This window comes from Dipodomys merriami, unplaced genomic scaffold (assembly GCF_024711535.1).
Source record: "Dipodomys merriami isolate MVZ:Mamm:240054 unplaced genomic scaffold, mDipMer1.0.p SCAF_4, whole genome shotgun sequence".
NCBI classification, from domain to species: Eukaryota; Metazoa; Chordata; class Mammalia; order Rodentia; family Heteromyidae; genus Dipodomys; species Dipodomys merriami.
The window spans coordinates 11,362,567-11,379,491 of NW_027205603.1; the positions used below are offsets into that span (position 1 = coordinate 11,362,567).

Consider the following 16,925-nt stretch of genomic DNA (forward strand, 5'->3'; position numbering starts at 1 on the left):
CATCTTCTCCTTGGCTAGCTTTGTCTAGCTATCTTTAGGTACCCACAACTCTTAGTCAGTGGTTTCATTACTTGGTTACTTTGTGACAGTCAAGCGAGGTATACAGATGGGTTTGTAAATTAACACATGGTCTGAAACAGCTGAGGCAGTAAATAGGAGCTGGAGGTTGTATCCTGCTGAAGGGGAAAAATGTCCATAAACTTCAGATTTACACTTGTATTATATGGATAGTGTGTGCACAATGAATTAAGACTTGACTGGGCACTGGTGGCTCATGCATGCAATCCTAGCTACTCAGGAGGCTGAGATCTGAAGATCTCAGATCACACTTCTAAGCCAGCCTGGGCTGCAAAAATCCATGACACAAAAAGCCAAAAGTTCAAGTGGCAGACAAGAGAATTAAGAATCTTCAAACACTCTATCAAATTATGTTCTATCAGAGTTTATGTTAAACATAAGAAACACGCAGTTGGCAAAATTGGTTAAACTCCTATAGAAAACTAAAGCTAGTTCCTTATATATCACCCTGAACCAGAATCACCTCCAAATGGATCAAAGACCTTGAAGTCAAAGCACACACCCTGAAAACATTACAGGAAGGAATAGGAGAAACTCTAGGGCTCCTTGGCACAGGCCACAATTTTCTTAATAAAGACCTAGAAACACAAATCAAAGAACGGTTGGGCAAATGGGATTGCAGAGCTTCTGTATGGCAAAGGACATAGCGAGCAAGGCCAATAGAAAGCCCAAGGACTGAGAGAAGATCTTGACTAGCCATACAACAGACAAGGGTCTCATATCTAAAATATACTTGGAACTCAAAAAATTAAATCCCCCAACAACAAATCCTCAAAGAAACAACTGCCCAATAAAAAAATGGGCTAAAGACTTAAAGAGAAACTTCTCTGAAGAGGAAATAAGAATGACCAATAGACACATGAAGAAATGCTCAACTTCTCTAGCCATAAAAAAAGTGCAAATCAATACAACATTGAGATTCCACCTCACCCCAGTCAGAAAGGCTAGAATCAAGAAATTTAATAACAACAGATGCTGGAGGGGATGTGGCCAAAAGGGAATCCTGCTGCATTGTTGGTGGGAGTATAAACTTGTTCAACCACTTTGGAAAGCAGTATGGAGGTTCCTCAAAAGACCCCACATAGAGCTCCCCTATGACCCAGCAATCCTACTTTTGAGCATTTACCCAAACGATCACAAACAAGGCCATACTAAAGCTACCAACACAACTATGAGGTAGCATTATTCAACATAGCTAAAATATGGAACCAACCCAGATGCCCCTCAGTAGATGAATGTGAGTTACATATACATACACACACACACACACACACACACACACACACACACACACACACACACACACACACACACACACAATGGAATTCTATGCCTCATCAGAAAGAATGACACTGCTCCATTTGCTAGGAAATGGAAAGACTTGGAAAAAATTATATTAAGTGAAGTAAGCCAGGCCCAAAGAAACATAGGTCTCATAGTTTTCCTTATTTGCAGTAACTAATATATGTCTAGGACAAGCAGAAAAGGTCAAAAGCTAGGTACATATGACCATATAAGATGATGCTAAGTAAAATGACCCCCAAGATAGAGACACAAGTGGTTTTATCTTTCTTGCTATTGTTTTTAATGTACTTATAATGTACCATGTGATTTTTTTTGTTTATTTTGTATGTTCTTCCCTCATGGTTTAACCCCTGTTTTCACTTATTAGATTCTGGTGCCTTGAATCTTGTATATACTAATTTTCTAATTTGGGGAGGGGAAGGGAAATAACAAAATGCTGAAATAAGGATACAGGTTGAGCCATTGTAACAATGAGATGTACAAGACAGCATGTTGAAAACAAACGTTACAACTTTGGGTGGGGGGGGGAGGTGAGGTTATGGGGAGGGAAAAACAAAGGAGGAGATAACAACACTCGATAGGAAATGTACTCATTATCTTATTCAAGTAACTGTAACCCCTCTGTACAGTATTTTTATAATAAAAATAATTTTAAAAAATAAGACACATGCAGAGAAATTACTTTTCAGTTCTCAAAATCATCTTACAGAGCAATGCTGGCTCAAGACTTCTGCCACTGAAGGAGCTGTGCATGCAGGAGCCGAATGACCTACGTGCTGTCCTGTTAGTCAACAGCAAATCTGATGCGTGAGTCTTTTGTGAGAATAAGGGGATGAAGGAAAGGACTTTTTTGTGTGTGTAAATGTGTAAAGATACCTGGTATTCTTCTTTTTTTTTTGTATTCACCACCACCATAAAGATAAACTCTGGTCCATCAACACAGAACCTAACAAGGAACAGCACCAAATAATCTAAACAGCTCTCTGCCCTTTCCTTCCATGCCATATTGCCAGTCAATTTCCAGCAGGCTTCAAAAGTCAGGGGTCCTGTCTTCTGACTAGACAGGAGCAAATCAAGAGGGATTATGTTTACAAATCTCCTGGTATGCTAGAATGTAATTACCCACCCAACATTTCTTTGAAATAAGTAAATAGATGAGAAAAAGTAAAGCTTTATATCATGTCATTGGCTCATATTTATAATCCTAGCTACTTAGAGATTTTGACAATCTCAGTTTGAAGCCAGCCCAGGCAGACAAATCTGAGAGACTCTTAATCTCCAATTAACTAGGAAAAAATTGGAACTGGAGGTGTGGCTCAAGTGGTAGAGTGCTGGCCTTGAGTGAAAAAGCCAAGCAAGAGCATGAAACCCTGAGTTCAAGCCCCCCCAGTACTGGCACAAAGACGGAGAAAAATGAAAGCTTCAACATTCTTTAAAATGACTGTATAGGGCTGGGAAGGTGGCTCAGTGGTAGAGCACTTGCCTTGCATGTCTGAGGCCCTGGGTTTGATTCCTCAGCACCACATAAGCAAAAAGAAAAAAGCCGAAAGTGGTGCTGTGGCTCAAGTGGTAGAGCGCTAGCCTTGAGCTGAAGAGCTGAGGGACAGCGCTCAGGCCCAGAGTTCAGGCCCCACGACCAGACCCAAAATAAAATAAAATAAAATAAAATGACTGTATATTATGTATACACATTCATATGACTGGTATGAAATGCTTTTGTCTTTCTCCTTTCTGGGTTTGAATAAGTATATCACTTGAAATGTCTCATCCAAATATGACTTTCAGAAAGTAATGTGTAAGATCCAGCCAGTTTTGATATATTTTATATGTGCAAAATTTCACATGTGTAAAATTTTAGCTCTCCCCCTCCATCCATGGAAGACAAATCATCAGATGTCGGTTATGGACGAAGTATTTCTTCCTCATCTTCCCTAAGAAGAGCAAGTAAAGAAAAGGCCAGGTAAAAAAAATTTTAAGAAAAATTTTTATATTCAAATGGCTTTTCCCCCGAAGCTGGGAATGGGACAAAAAAATAGATTTTTAGATTTTGTCACTAATCCTTGCTGTAGCAAGGACTTCTAGAAGAGGAGACAGGAAATCTGGGTGCTGTAACTGTACAGTGATGTCAAGCCAGAGGCCTTAGTGCTCTGGGTAGATTTAGTTTCTATGGCCATAGCTAAGCCTCGCTCCTTGTGCTTGCGAAGGCTGAAAAGAATCGAATCCTAATGGCAATTAAAAGGTGTCATAAATGATAAGTGATAAAAAAATATAATTATAAAAGGTGTTATCAATGATACTTGCCCATGTAACAAGTTGTGTTTTTCTGTGTGTTTGGAAGTGTTTCTGTTAAATGACAATATATATGCATAGTTCTCGTTTTAGTACTGGATTTGGCTCTCCCTCAGAAGAGAAGTCAGAACCTCCTTCAGGACGAAATACTGTTGTTTCCAAAAGTGGGGGCAAGGAGAAAGGAGTGAGGTAAGACATGTTGACTCCTCCTACTTATAATTATGCCAAGTTCTAACTACAAGCTGGGCTGGTAAAAAAGGAGAGATGGCTTTTGTTTGGTGGTGTTGGAAATGGCCCTAGGGCCTCACACAAGCTCAGCAAAGTGTTCTACCAAGGGAAATGGCAAATTTCCCAGTTCAAAACTGCCTATCTCTCAGGCTGTGGGTTGTGATATAGCTCTGTGGAAGAGAGAACAAGTTTTATGAAATTGCTGTGCTGAATGAGGCATGATATCCAGGAAGTCTTGGAAAGTACCTTTATTTTTGTCCCTGTCTTTCAAATGTACCCAGGGTATTTCTTCTGACTCTGGATAGGTTACTCATGTCTCTAGTCCTAGTCAAACTCATTTTTCATGAAGACACGTGGGAGAGTCGATTAACTTAATTCCTGTTGATCCACTGACCTGTTCCTTACCTCCTTAGGCATTACTAAAACCAGCATGTCTACTTCCTCCTAAAGCTTTTTCTCATAAAGACTTTTCTCCAGTTGTGAAGCTGGTAGCTTATACTTGTAATTAGCTACTTAGGATGGTGAGACCCAGAGGATTGAGGTTCCAAGCCAGCCCAGGCAGAAAAATCCAGGAAACTCTATTTTCAAAATAACCAACAAAATAGCAGGATAGAGGCCTGGTTCAAGTGGTAGAGTGTCAGTCAAGCAAGCAAGCTCAGCAAGTGTGAAGCCCTAAGTTTAAACCCTATAGCGCGTGCATGTGCACACACACACATCCACACAAATACATATACACGAATTTTTTTGGGGGGGGGTCCTGTCGTGGGGCCTGAACTCTGGGCCTGGGCACTGTCCCTCAGCTCTTCAGCTCAAGGCTAGTGCTCTACCACTTGAGCCACAGCGCCACGTCCAGTTTTTTTCTTTTTGCTTATGTGGTGCTGAGGAATCGAACCCAGGGCCTCATGCATGCAAGGCAAGCGCTCTACCACTGAGCGACCTTCCCAGCCCCCACAAAATTTCTTATAAGAAATGCACACTAGGGGTTGGAGGCATGGCTCAGTTGGTAGAGCAAAAGTGTGAGGTGTACCCAGTTCTAGTCTCAGACCTAAAAAGAAAAGATGAAAAGAAATGCATACTAGATGTATTCATGTAGTGTATGCTGTCCTTGGCATTCAGACTAGTTTTTATAATATGAAGTCAATTACACATGAATTGATCACACACACTTAAATATATATCATTTTTGCTTCCTTTTTCATATCTTTCTTCCAGTCCCCTCATCTCTGAAGTCTTTTAGATACTTACAACATATGTTTTAATGTTTCTGCCTTTCAGTAATTTTGATCCCCACGATAAAGAACTTCTAAAAACATTTCCGCTTTAAAAATAGCTCCCCACAAAGTCTCTTTTTTACCCATACCTCAGTTATTTTCATTTATTCTCCCAAATCTTGAATAACTCCAAATGTCTGTCAGAAACAGGCGTGGGTCATCTCTGAGTCATACTGAAATATCTCCTCACCATCATTCCCTGCATTTGTCTGACCTTATGACCAGAACCAAAATGTGTAAACCATATCTGACGCCCAAAAGTCAAATGTCAAGACGATCATCTGTATAAGAAAAAAGTGCTTAATATTTGGGCAAGGAGGCAGTCTCTTCTCATCGTGAACTTGTGTTTATTGTGACGTCACTAGATACAAAGTGACAAAACTCTGCTGGAAGAATTGAAATATAGAAGTGAGACCAAGCCGCACAAGCTGGCTGAACTGCATTGCCCGTGTTCAGGACCTAGAAACCCTGCTGCCACCTTGTAACTCCACCCATTTAAAGCCCCATTCTAGCCTGTTCTGGAAACTTCTCCCATCATGCCCAAGAGCTAGGGAACTAGGTCTAGGGTAGAAAAATAGGTGTGTCACAGGGCAGCCTCTCAACCCATGCTGGAGTCCACCAAATTGCCTGGACTCCCAGCACCTCAGCCTCCTCCAGTTTTAGCAGCTAATTGGCCTAGTGGGTTCAAGTTTTAAACTCCCTCCAGTCTTCCATGGGCTGTGACTCCATTTTCTTAAAGTTCTTGCTGTGTTCTTTGGATCAGCCCAGAGTGCACACCAACCAGTTGGAGACTTGGGTGATCATCTGTCCCATAGTTCAGTGCTCAGAGTCTCCATGTAGGCTGCTTGAGAAGCGAGGGCTCAGACTACATATGCACAGATCTGGCTTATGCCTAGGAAATCGAGAACACTTCCGTGGAGTTGTTCTCCTGAGCTCTTTGCTGTCTTGTCTTGTGGGGTTTTGGAGCTTTCCTTTGGGTCCTATAGCCAAAAACCTTCATTTACCTTGCTCTGCTATACTCTGCCATGGCTGCAGTCATGTCTACAGACAAACGACTTGATGGCTGATAGACTTGAACAGCAGGCTTAGCTTCAGGGGATCCTGGTGTCCCCATTGCCTCCTCGGTCACACGATCCCCATTTCACTGCTGTTACAAACCTGGAGAAGAATAAGAAAAGGCAAAAAAGAGCAGGGGCTTTGCATTTATGGAGTTACTGGATCCCTTAGAGCAGTCCAGAACAGGGAACAGTAGAAGAAAAACTATCAGTTCAGTAGAAATTCATGGCTTTTGTCTCTTCTGATCTTCCTGTAGCTATTTACTTTCCAGGGTTCCCAAATAACTATTAGACATTTCCTCTCCTGTTTCCTGTATTATAATCATGCTCAACAGGAGACCTGGGTACTGTGCATTTCTTGGAATAAAGAACTCATATTACTGGGGGTTTTTTTTTGTTGTTGTTGTTCAACTCGTTAATTGATGAGGGAAAACCAGTGAGATGTTACTATTGGTTCCATTTGAGGCTCAAGGTATTTTTATATCCTGTTGAAGCAACATTGAGAAACTATTGCTGAATTATGTAGGAAACTGGGTAATATCCTTCCAGACAAGAAATTGCAACCTTTGAACGTATCTTTTCCACTGGATAAAGGTTATTTCCATATTTGATACACAAATATCCACATGGTGACTAGTAATTCTCAAAGCCTGGAATTTTCAATTCATAACAAATAATATCTTTACTTCTGACTAAGTTAATAACTATCTTTGTTAAGTATGCTTCAATCAATCTTGGATGAGCCTTTCCTGTTGTATAGAAATATGCCATCCTGGTTTTGTTCAACCCTATATTAATTCCATTGAAGAATAAATTCAGGTCCCAACTGGAAACAAGTCTACTGCTTAGATTCTGTGAGGAGGCAAATGGTTTCTTTTTTTCTTTTTTCTTTTTGTATTTCCATCTCAGTAGATATTTACTATATGTGGCAACCACTTTAGTATACAACATGTAGAAGTCTAGTACATGTTCTTTGTAATAGCTGTAAATCTCATTATATTCTCTTCCAAATTAACTTTTCCAGTATAATGATCAGTCAATAAATGGACATTTCAAACCTGTGTGTTGTATGGTTCTTAAGGCAGAAAACATTTCATTCCAGTGATGCACAGAGCATCAATTAGTATTTGTTGATTTGATTCCCAGACGATGTGATTCTAACTGTTGTAATTGACTCTCAAAGGAAAGGCAGAGGGAAAAAAGAAGAGGAGAAAGTGAAAGAGGAGGAAGATATTAATGCAGTCCCCAAACTGGCTGGAGAAGGCATCCCTGAAAAAGAATGGTACCCTCCCCATGACCCTGACTTCTGTGTGTATGTGTACGAGGTCACCAAGTCGATCCTGCCCATAACCAATATTAAAGAACAGATCGAAGTGCTCGCCAAGTAAGTTCTCTTGGTAGACATACAGCTTAAATGTCCCATGGTGTGATGTCAGTGGATTTTCTTTTTCTTGTAGCCAATGTAAATAAACCCACCAAAATAAAACTGAAGTTCAAGGCATGCTAGCTCTGACGTGGAAATGAATTTAAATAATTCTCAATTTCTATGTTAAGTTTCTGTGAAGAATCCAAGGTAGAGCCTAGGGGTGACTTACAGGACACTGTCACTGGCTAGGAAGATGGCTCAGTGGTAGAGTGCTTGCCTTGCATGCATGAGGCCCAAGTTTTGATTCCTCAGCACTACAAAAGCAGAAAAAAGCTGGAAATAGTGCTGTGGCTCAAGTGGTAGCATGCTAGCCTTCAGCTGAAGAGCTCAAGGATGGCACCCAGGCCCAGAGTTCAGGCCCCAAGACCAACAACCACCCCCCGCAAAAAAGCTAAAACAAAAACAAAAAGGACACTGTCATTTTTAGCTAATCCATTAAAAATACCTTTTGGTGTGATCTTGAAGACGTTGTGCAGGAATCAGTGTTTGAAAATGGAATCATTCTTTAGGTATATGAAGTGCCCAGAATCTAAAAGAATCCTACTATCAATTATCTGTAGACTAACTAACACATATGTTATCTTGAATACAATTAGCCACCGCCTGCTTTTCTGTTACATGTATGTCTGATAGTTTGTTCTGCTTGTTGTCTTGAAGTGGGGGGGGGTAAGGATCCTGAGGGTCAGGTGCTTTGGCAGGACAGGACTCTGTCCTGTTGACCCAGTGTCCACAGTGACTGGGAAACTGTGAGGGGTCAGGGATCCCTGGAGGTCGGTCCTGACACTAACCTCCAGCAGAGCTGCTGGCTTGTACAACAGCTGCCGTCTCCATGGGAGCTTGTATCTACTCCAAGGAGAAGTGAGGAGCGGTTGTCAAACCTGGATATGACAACCATAAGTGTCACTGCCAGATCACTGACTTCTTGACAGGCAAGATGGAAAGAGAACAGATTTTTGGCACCCCACGTTGCCCTGATGTCCTTGATGGCTCGGAAGAACTCTGACTCAGCCCCTCCAAACATTTCCCTCACCGTTTGTTCCTAAGGGAAATGCTTTCCACTGCTCTCAGTTGGTCTTCTTTTAACCTGAGCCCACAAGTTCAAGTGCAGACGTGTAGTCTGCGGCCCTTGGTTCTTGGCATTCATTAATGTCCTGTTGGCTCATGGTCCTACATGGTACTTCTGAGCTTTCCCCTTCATCCCTTTCTCTTTGTTTCTTTACCATTACTCTTCCCCCTCTAGCAGATAAATGATGATAAACTAAAGGAGATGCCTTCCTTTAGCTCACAATTTTTCCTTTATTCAAAAATATACTGGCCTTAGATGACTGAATTTTTTGGGAGATGTGTTTTTAGTTGACAGAGGTTTTGAAAGTGTGTTCACTGCTTTCTTCAGAGAATGCTTACTATTACAAGAAAATCACAAAGTATCATAATTGTATCACCCATTTGCTATGAATTCTCCCCTTTGGTCTCTTCCTCTCTTCTTTTCTACCCTGATTGCAGAATTTTGTGGTCTCATAGCTTTCTCTAAAAACTTTTTTTTCAAAGAAAAACTAAAAAATGTCAATGAGTCTAATGGGGAATTTTCTGTCTTTTTTACTTTAATGCCTTGGATCTCAATTAAAACAGTTAAAACTACTGCTGCTGGTTCATGTCTGTAAACCTAGCTACTCAAGAGGCCGAGATCTGGAGGATCTTGGTTAGAAGCTAGCCCAGGCAGAAAAGCCCATGAGATTCTATCTCCAAAATAGCCAGCAGAAAAGCCAAGATGAAAGCAAGACTCAAATGGTATAATACCAGCTTAGCAAGTGCAAGTTTTCTGAGTCTAAATCCTAATGCCACCAAAAAAATTCAAACAAAAAATTTTTTTAATTAACATTAAGATAAAAATTTAAAACTCCATGAACATTTGGTGTGGTATGGAATTACATCTTGTTATAAATATTAGGAGATTATATTCATTTCCTTCTTTGCATTGCATAAAATTGCTAGAATTTCAGTTTATGTACAGGTAATGGTTTGAAGATTGTAATCCTAATGTTAATGTGCTTATTGTAAATATATTTTTTTTACATTGTCATGGTAAACTTTATTTCCATTGCTATTTTAACCAAAGCAGGGCTGTGCTCTAGATGAGCCTCAAGAGAATATACATCATTAACCTCACGTGAGATTTGTTTTCACTTGTCCTGAGCAGCCTGTGCTGCTTTAGTGCCCCCAGTGTGCAGACACATCTCATTCTACCCCAAGATTTTTATCTGCTGATACAGAAAATAGGACAACATAACAGATGAAACATATAAGAATCTCATGAGGCATCCTCAAACTTTGGGGTTCAGATGCCTGCCCCCATGAAGGGCTGCAGAGGTCAATGCCCACTTCTTCACCACTAGGGTCAGTGTAATTTCTTTCTGTGTTCTGCTTATAAGGTAAAATGTCAGAATAGGTGTGCTGCACTTCCTTCTCCTAGTACATTGAAAACAGTGGAAGTTTCGACAGTTTCAATTCTTCCTGAGGCCAACCAAGCTGGGATGTGATTATTACGGATGGGGTTTACTCAACATGTTAATTCCAAGTTTGGCCACCATCAGCAAACTGGCACCTGCGATTAACCCTGCAGGCATGAATTTCCCGGAGTTGTAGAATCGCATTCTAGCTACATAGCTAGAAAAACCCACACATTCCTGGGATCCTGAGACAACTGGTAAGCACCAAGGCCTGCTAAGCCCCCAAAGAAGAGTCCAGCAACCAGGGACGGCACACTACCTGCTTTCGCGTAGCCCACGATGCCACCAGTCGCAACCAGTGCAGCATAGCCAAAGCCAACATAATGGAAAGGCACTCTGCAAAAACAGCGTCAAACCCCAAGTACCGAGCCTCTTCTCGCGAAGGCCATGCGCCGGCGGGCGGGCGGAGCCTTGTAAATATATTTTTTAAAGCAAAGCAAATAATTAACTTTTATGCATATAATTGTACATATAATGTTATTGCAACTTTATACTGATTTTTTAAATCTCCATACAATTGACTCAGGTATGTGGCAGAGAAAATGGGTGGTAGGATTCCAAAAGAAAGACTACATGATTTCAGCTGGGAACTTCACATAAGCGAGCTGAAATTTCAACTTAAATCCAATGTTTTACCAATTGGATATATCAAAAAAGGAAACTTCTGCCATCGAGCTTTGCTTTTCAAGGTATCTAAGGTTTTTCTTTTTTCTTTTGTCTGATTGACATTAGGTTAAAATGTTTTGTAGATCAATATCAAAGTGAGCTAGTTGCTAACATTTAACTGGATAATATCAATCCTAATATTTAGACTTCCTTATATTTTGACCTGTATGTGATCGTATATGGACACATGTACATAAATACACATATATTTGGGTGTATGTATATATACATACATATACACATAGATTATATACATACACACACCTACAACTTTTATCATACACCTTGTGACCAAATACCTGAGACAATAACTTCATGCAAGAAGGATTATTTTTTTCTTCCTGGTTCCAGAGTCTTCAATCCATGGTTCCTTGCTCCACAGTTTTTAGCCTGAGGTGAGGCAGAACATCACAAGGGTACAAATGTGTGGTGGAGGCTGTTGACCTCATGGTGGCCAGGAAGCAGAGAGAGCAAGAGAATGACCGTGGAATGGCCATGCTTCTTGGCTTCCTCCTCCTTGCCCTGTTAGTCTATCAGGTCCCCAACTTGGAAGGTGCCACCTACATATGGGGTGGAGCCTCCCACCCCTGTAGTTAATTCCCTCCAGAAATGTTCTTAGCGACTCAACAAGAAATATGCTATACTAATCTCCTAGGCATCTCTCAATCCAATCCAATTGACAATCAAGATTAATTGTCACATACTTAATATAGGCCAAAGCTTCTGTTATAAGTCCTAGAAATTTTACAGTTACTAAAACAAGAGCCCCCAAATTCAGGAGGTTCCTAAGCCAGACATTTTCCAAAATGCCAGGAAAGGGAAAAGGAAATTCCTGGTCACCAGGGATGGTAGAACATGCTTATAAACACTGAAGTCAGGAAGCTGAGATCAGAGGATTTTTTTTGTTCAAGGCAGCCTAGATCACATAGCAAGTTTAAGAGTTCAAGGTTAGCCTGGACTCATGACTATATCTGATAAAGAGGAAAAACAAAAACATTCTAAACATAGCAAATATCTTTATGTAAGAGTCAGTGGTTTATGGAGGAATGTGGAGTTGGTTACCTGTATCCCAAAAGTGGGGAGGGAGGGAGGTAGATGAGGCCTAAAGCTGACCATCAAACACCATGTGAGTTTGCTCTTTGTCCTGAAATCTAAGAGAACCACTGAAAATTGCTAATAGACATGACTTAAAAAAATCTATTTAGGCAAGAGAGGGACTCGATTTAAGCAAGGCTAAGACTAGAGGTAAGACCAATTAGAAGTGGTTGCAGAAAAAATAAATGTATGTCACCTGTACTGAAGCTGGGTGCATCAGAATTTTCATAGCTACAGCAAACTATCTGAGAAAAATGTCCCTGCTTTTCTGTGGAGGTTGGAGGACTGAGGCAGAGTCTTTCTATGTATCTCAGGCTGCCCTCAAACTCATGATCCTCTTACCTCAGACTCCAAAGTGCTGGAATTACAGGCATGGAACTGCCATGCCTGGCTTCTTAGAAAACCACTTTAAGGGAAGAGGGACAGAGGTGATAATCCATGGACAGTTTGCTGCAGTGTTTCTAGGCCTCAGTGAGGCAGCACATCACAGCAGAGGGCATGATGGAACAAAACTGCTCACCCCCATGGCAGACAAGAAGCAGAAAGGGGGAGGGCATACAGAAGGGGCCTATCAGGATATAACCCCCAAGGACCTGCCTCAGAGCCTACTTCTACCAGCTAGGCACCCACCTCCTAAAGTTTCTTGAATTTCCCAAAGTAGCACTACCAGCTGGAGACTCAATTCATGAGCCTGTAGAGGACCTCTAAGATCCAAATCCTAATAGCATGAGGCACAGATATGGAAGAGGGGATGAAGTTAGAGCAAGCAAGCAAGCCAGACAGAAAGACAGAGAGAGAAAGTTAGGAGCCATAAGCAAAGGGAGTTGGTGGCTACCCAGGCGTAGGACAAGAACTTTCATGAGAAGAACAGGAGGATTTTCCAGACTCTGCCCTTATTCCAGACTCAGACATTATTCGTGTATTTGCATCTATATCCAAGGTCTGGCATACAACAGGAGCTGCGAGACCATTTTGTAACCTACTGATTGAATGTCTGAAATTCCTACCATCTCCCAAATATCTATAAACTTCATTGCATCCATGTGTATCTTACCTCCAGTTCCAAGGCAATTTTATTTATAATCCAAATGCTTTTCCTAATTTCTTGGAGTTTTTAATTCTTCCTCCTCTTTCAAAATCTAAACATGCTTAAGTCTGCAATAAATAAAGAGAAAATAGAAGTCTTTTGCCATATCTACAATAACTATTGTGACTCCAATTATGATAACCATTAGTAGTGATAACCATTTGTAGTGTATGCATATGTGTGTGGGGGGCTTCAGTACTGGGGCTTGAACTCAAGTCCTTGGGCATGGTCCTTTAGCTTTTTCTTTCAAGGCTGGCACCCTACCACTTGAGCCACAGCTCTATTTCTGGCTTCTTGATGGCTAATTAGAGCTAAGAGTCTCACAGACTTTTTTGCCCATGATCCTCACATCTCAGCTTCCTGAATAGCCAAGATTATAGGCATGAACCATTTGCAGCTGGTGTTAACTGTCATTTTGAGCCACATGCCAGGCAGCTGATATACATCATTGTGAAGAATTTCAAAATTGAAGTAACTATCATTGCTTTAAAGACAAGAAAGGCAATACTTGGGGAAAAATAGTTTACCTAAGGTCAGCCAGAGATGGAGCTAGGCAGCTTAGATAAATGGTCCAAAGTCTTGATGATTTATTAATTTCCCTCCCTGCCCACTCACCCATCTTTCAGCCCCCACTGCCTTGCCACTAACCCAGGCCAGTCATTTGCCTGACCTTACACTCTTATACCCACCCAGGCTGCAGAACATAGAAGCAGATGCAAGGTGTCTAGACTTAGGTGAAGATGTGTGTTCTCCTACTCTGTGTCCTAGACCCTTTTTCCCAATTTTCCTCAATAGCTTTCCCTATTTCTGTTCCTCTCCTCTCAGAGACAATGATCTCACACTAGCTGAGGAGGTTACACACTCAGACGCTGAGGTAACTCTGAGGTTATACTCTGAGACTCAAGACAGATAACCTTGGAAATGCATCTAATCTCAGCTTTGCAACATAAACTAAGAAATCTCTATGGTTTCTATTATTTGAAGTGCTTTTTACAGAGAATACATTTTTATTTTGGAAAATGTCTTCTGAATAAATATATGTATACACATGCACACACATATATACACATTTATATATGTATATGTATATATAAATAAATGATGGATAATAAAGAAGTATTTAGTTATATATTGTAAATGTGGGTCTCCGTGTCCAGACTGGACTGTGAGAGCCAATAGTGTTTGCGTTGGAGTTGACTACACACTTGACTTAGCTAGAATGTAAAATGTTGAAAATGACAGCTATGCTTGATCACCTGGGTCTTCCCCAAACAGTTCTGTGCAAGAATTGCATTAAATGATCAAGAAATTAATGTCGAGGTTACTAAATTAACTCAGTCATCCTAGCCTGCTGACACTATGAGTACTTGCTCAGTCCCCTTCCTCCTCAGAAGCACCAGGGACAAAGGTATTGCGGTCCTCATTTGTCACAGAGGAAGGAAGGGAAGCCAGACAGGTGGAGTCACTGCTGATGTGTGACTCTCAGATCTGAGCTGAAATTTAACCCTGGGCAGTCTGACCCAGCTCTGTTATTCACTATGGAATGGCTGAGAGAAATCCAAATTGCTCTAAGTATACATTAAAAAAAATAAAACAACCTCCAAATTAAAAAAAAATGAGGATAATTAGAAGAGACAAATCCAAGGGACATGAGCAACCTCTGGTGAGGTGGCAGCCAGCAGCCCAAGAGGGAGTTGTCAATCACAGCTCAGCTTCTCCTGCCCGACAGCTGGGTCTATGTGACACAGAAGGGAGAAACTGGAAATAAGTCCCTCCCATTTGATCCATTCATCCAATCCCAGTGCACATGCACAGAACAGTCCTCATCTGGGGAAGATGGATGTACACACTGGAGCTGAGACCAAGTAGAAAGAACAGTCTTCCTCTGGCTACCTGATCCATCTTGGGCTGACAGAGAACAGAGTATATGCCCAGAAAGTGTCACTTCCTGGTGGGTCCCCCACAGAGACTGGGGTTACACATCTTGGGGACCAGGGACTTGTCATGTTTCATCAGTTCCCCACAGTATTCCACATTTTCAGCACCCTGTCTCAATAGGTCTTTGCATGAGATTTGTATTTCATCTTCATCCAAGGTGAGAATCCAGCCCGGGGTCTTTCTTCCATTATGACTGTCAATTGTGGATCTCTCGTTTCTCCCACAGGCTCTGGCTGACAAAATTGGTGTTGGCTGCTCTCTCGTTCGAGGAGAGTATGGTCGGGCATGGAATGAAGTAAAGCTGCTTAATGAGTCCCGAAAGGGAGTGACGGGGATCCTCCCCAGCCCAGACTTGTATATTGTGGATCTCATGTTCCATCCAGGATCATTGATGAAGCAACAGAGCAGAGAGGCTGATATTTACCAATTTATTTAAACTAGCTAAGCCCACACAAGAGTGGCTCCAACAAGAATCGTGCTGTAGACATTTCTTCCTAAGACGTTCACTGGTTGTGTTTATTCTTTCAATAAAAGTATTGGGAATGTTCAGTGTAGAAACTCAGATTGGACAATGGTGTGTGCTTGATTTCAGGATTGAGGTAAGAGTTCAAGGTCCTATTTCAGAGCATCTTATACTGAGATATCCTTCACACATGCTCTTATGGCCCTAGCCAGCACAGACCCCTGGTCCCTAAGGGGCTCATCTGTCACCTAGGAGTTACCTCTGAAGGTACACAGTACTGATGCCAGGACGGGGTGACTGTGAACTTCTCACTGTTGTTCGTCATTCATCAGGAACACTTGGTTAAATAAACGTGTGTGTGTGTGTGTGTGTGTGTGTGTGTGTGTGTGTGTGTGTGTGTGTGTGTGTATCGTGTATGTGTATGGTGTAATTTATTGCTTGCTGCTGGTGCTTTACCACTCAAGCTGTGTCTCTACCTCCAGCTTTTTGCTAGTTAATTGAAGCTAGAGTCTCTGAGACTCTGGAGATGAACAACAAGAGTAAATGTAGGAAAAAAAGTTCAAGGTCAGAAATGAATTTAGCATTCAGAAGGCACCCATTAATATAGTGAGGAGTGAGAATCAGAGGCATGACTCCAGTGGTAGAGCAGGAAAAACTGAGAGAAAGCACAAGACCTGGAGATCAAGGCTCAGTATTAAAAGAACATTGGAGTCAACTCTCTCATTCAGAGAAAAATGTTATGTGCTCTATAATATATCCTGGGGTCCACTAGATAAAAGCCCAGAGCAGTTTCTCAGAAGGATCAAAGACCAGAAGGATTCCTTTTGGGCTCTTCATAGTTAGTGAAATGTAATATTGAGAAAGAAATAATAAACCAACCTTTTGGTAAATGTTGACAGGAATTTCCATAGGATAATTGTCTAACATCCAGGAAGAATTATGTAGAGGTGCCATTCAGAGCCACCCAGATAGGTACCAATTTTTTAATCCTGTGCATGCTGTGGAAACTTTTTTTACTTATTTTTTGCATTTTGGAGATAATTCTGTGCGTGTTCTCTCTCTCTCCTCTCTCTCTCCTCTCTCTCTCTCTCTCTCTCTCTCTCTCTCTCTCTCTCTCTCTCTCTCTCTCTCTCTCTCTCTCTCTCTCTCTCTCTCTCTCTCTCTCTCTCTCTCTCTCTCTCTCTCTCTCCTGCTGGGCTCTAGATAATTACTAAGAGGAATAGTTTAAATTGTATTGTCAGATGGGCAGGTGGGTCTTTGGAAAAGAGTAGAGCCATTAAATGAAAAAGGTAGAGCCATAAAGTTAATAATCAACTAATTATAAAAAGAAAATGTGCTGATCACCAGTGGCTTACTTCTGTAATCCTAGTTATTCAAAAGGCTGAGATCTGAGGATTAGGGTTCAAAGCCAGCCTGGGCAGGAAAGTCCCCATGAGACTCTTATCTCCAATAAATCACCAGAAAACCAGACGTGGGGCTGTGTCTCAAGTAGTAGAGCACTAGCCTTGAATTGAAGA

The 16,925-nt window shown here is 41.3% G+C and overlaps 1 protein-coding gene and 1 pseudogene across 6 annotated transcripts in view; one reads left to right on the plus strand and one right to left on the minus strand.

Moving 5' to 3' along the window:
- Armc3 (armadillo repeat containing 3) overlaps positions 1 to 15,495 on the plus strand; it is a 95,846-nt gene extending 80,351 nt beyond the window's left edge. For 4 of the 6 annotated variants that reach the window (XM_069990505.1, XM_069990509.1, XM_069990506.1 and 1 more), the window contains 6 exons: positions 2,093 to 2,190; positions 3,242 to 3,343; positions 3,754 to 3,861; positions 7,410 to 7,610; positions 10,686 to 10,848; positions 15,172 to 15,495. In XM_069990505.1, the coding sequence (XP_069846606.1) occupies positions 2,093 to 2,190; positions 3,242 to 3,343; positions 3,754 to 3,861; positions 7,410 to 7,610; positions 10,686 to 10,848; positions 15,172 to 15,381 (882 nt within the window). In that variant the 3' untranslated portion in view covers positions 15,382 to 15,495. The remainder of the gene's footprint in view (positions 1 to 2,092; positions 2,191 to 3,241; positions 3,344 to 3,753; positions 3,862 to 7,409; positions 7,611 to 10,685; positions 10,849 to 15,171) is intronic. The other 2 variants (XM_069990507.1, XM_069990510.1) reach the window with 2 other exon arrangements.
- Positions 9,716 to 10,503, minus strand: LOC138806201 (transmembrane protein 14C pseudogene; annotated as a pseudogene).
- Positions 15,496 to 16,925: the final 1,430 nt, after the last annotated feature.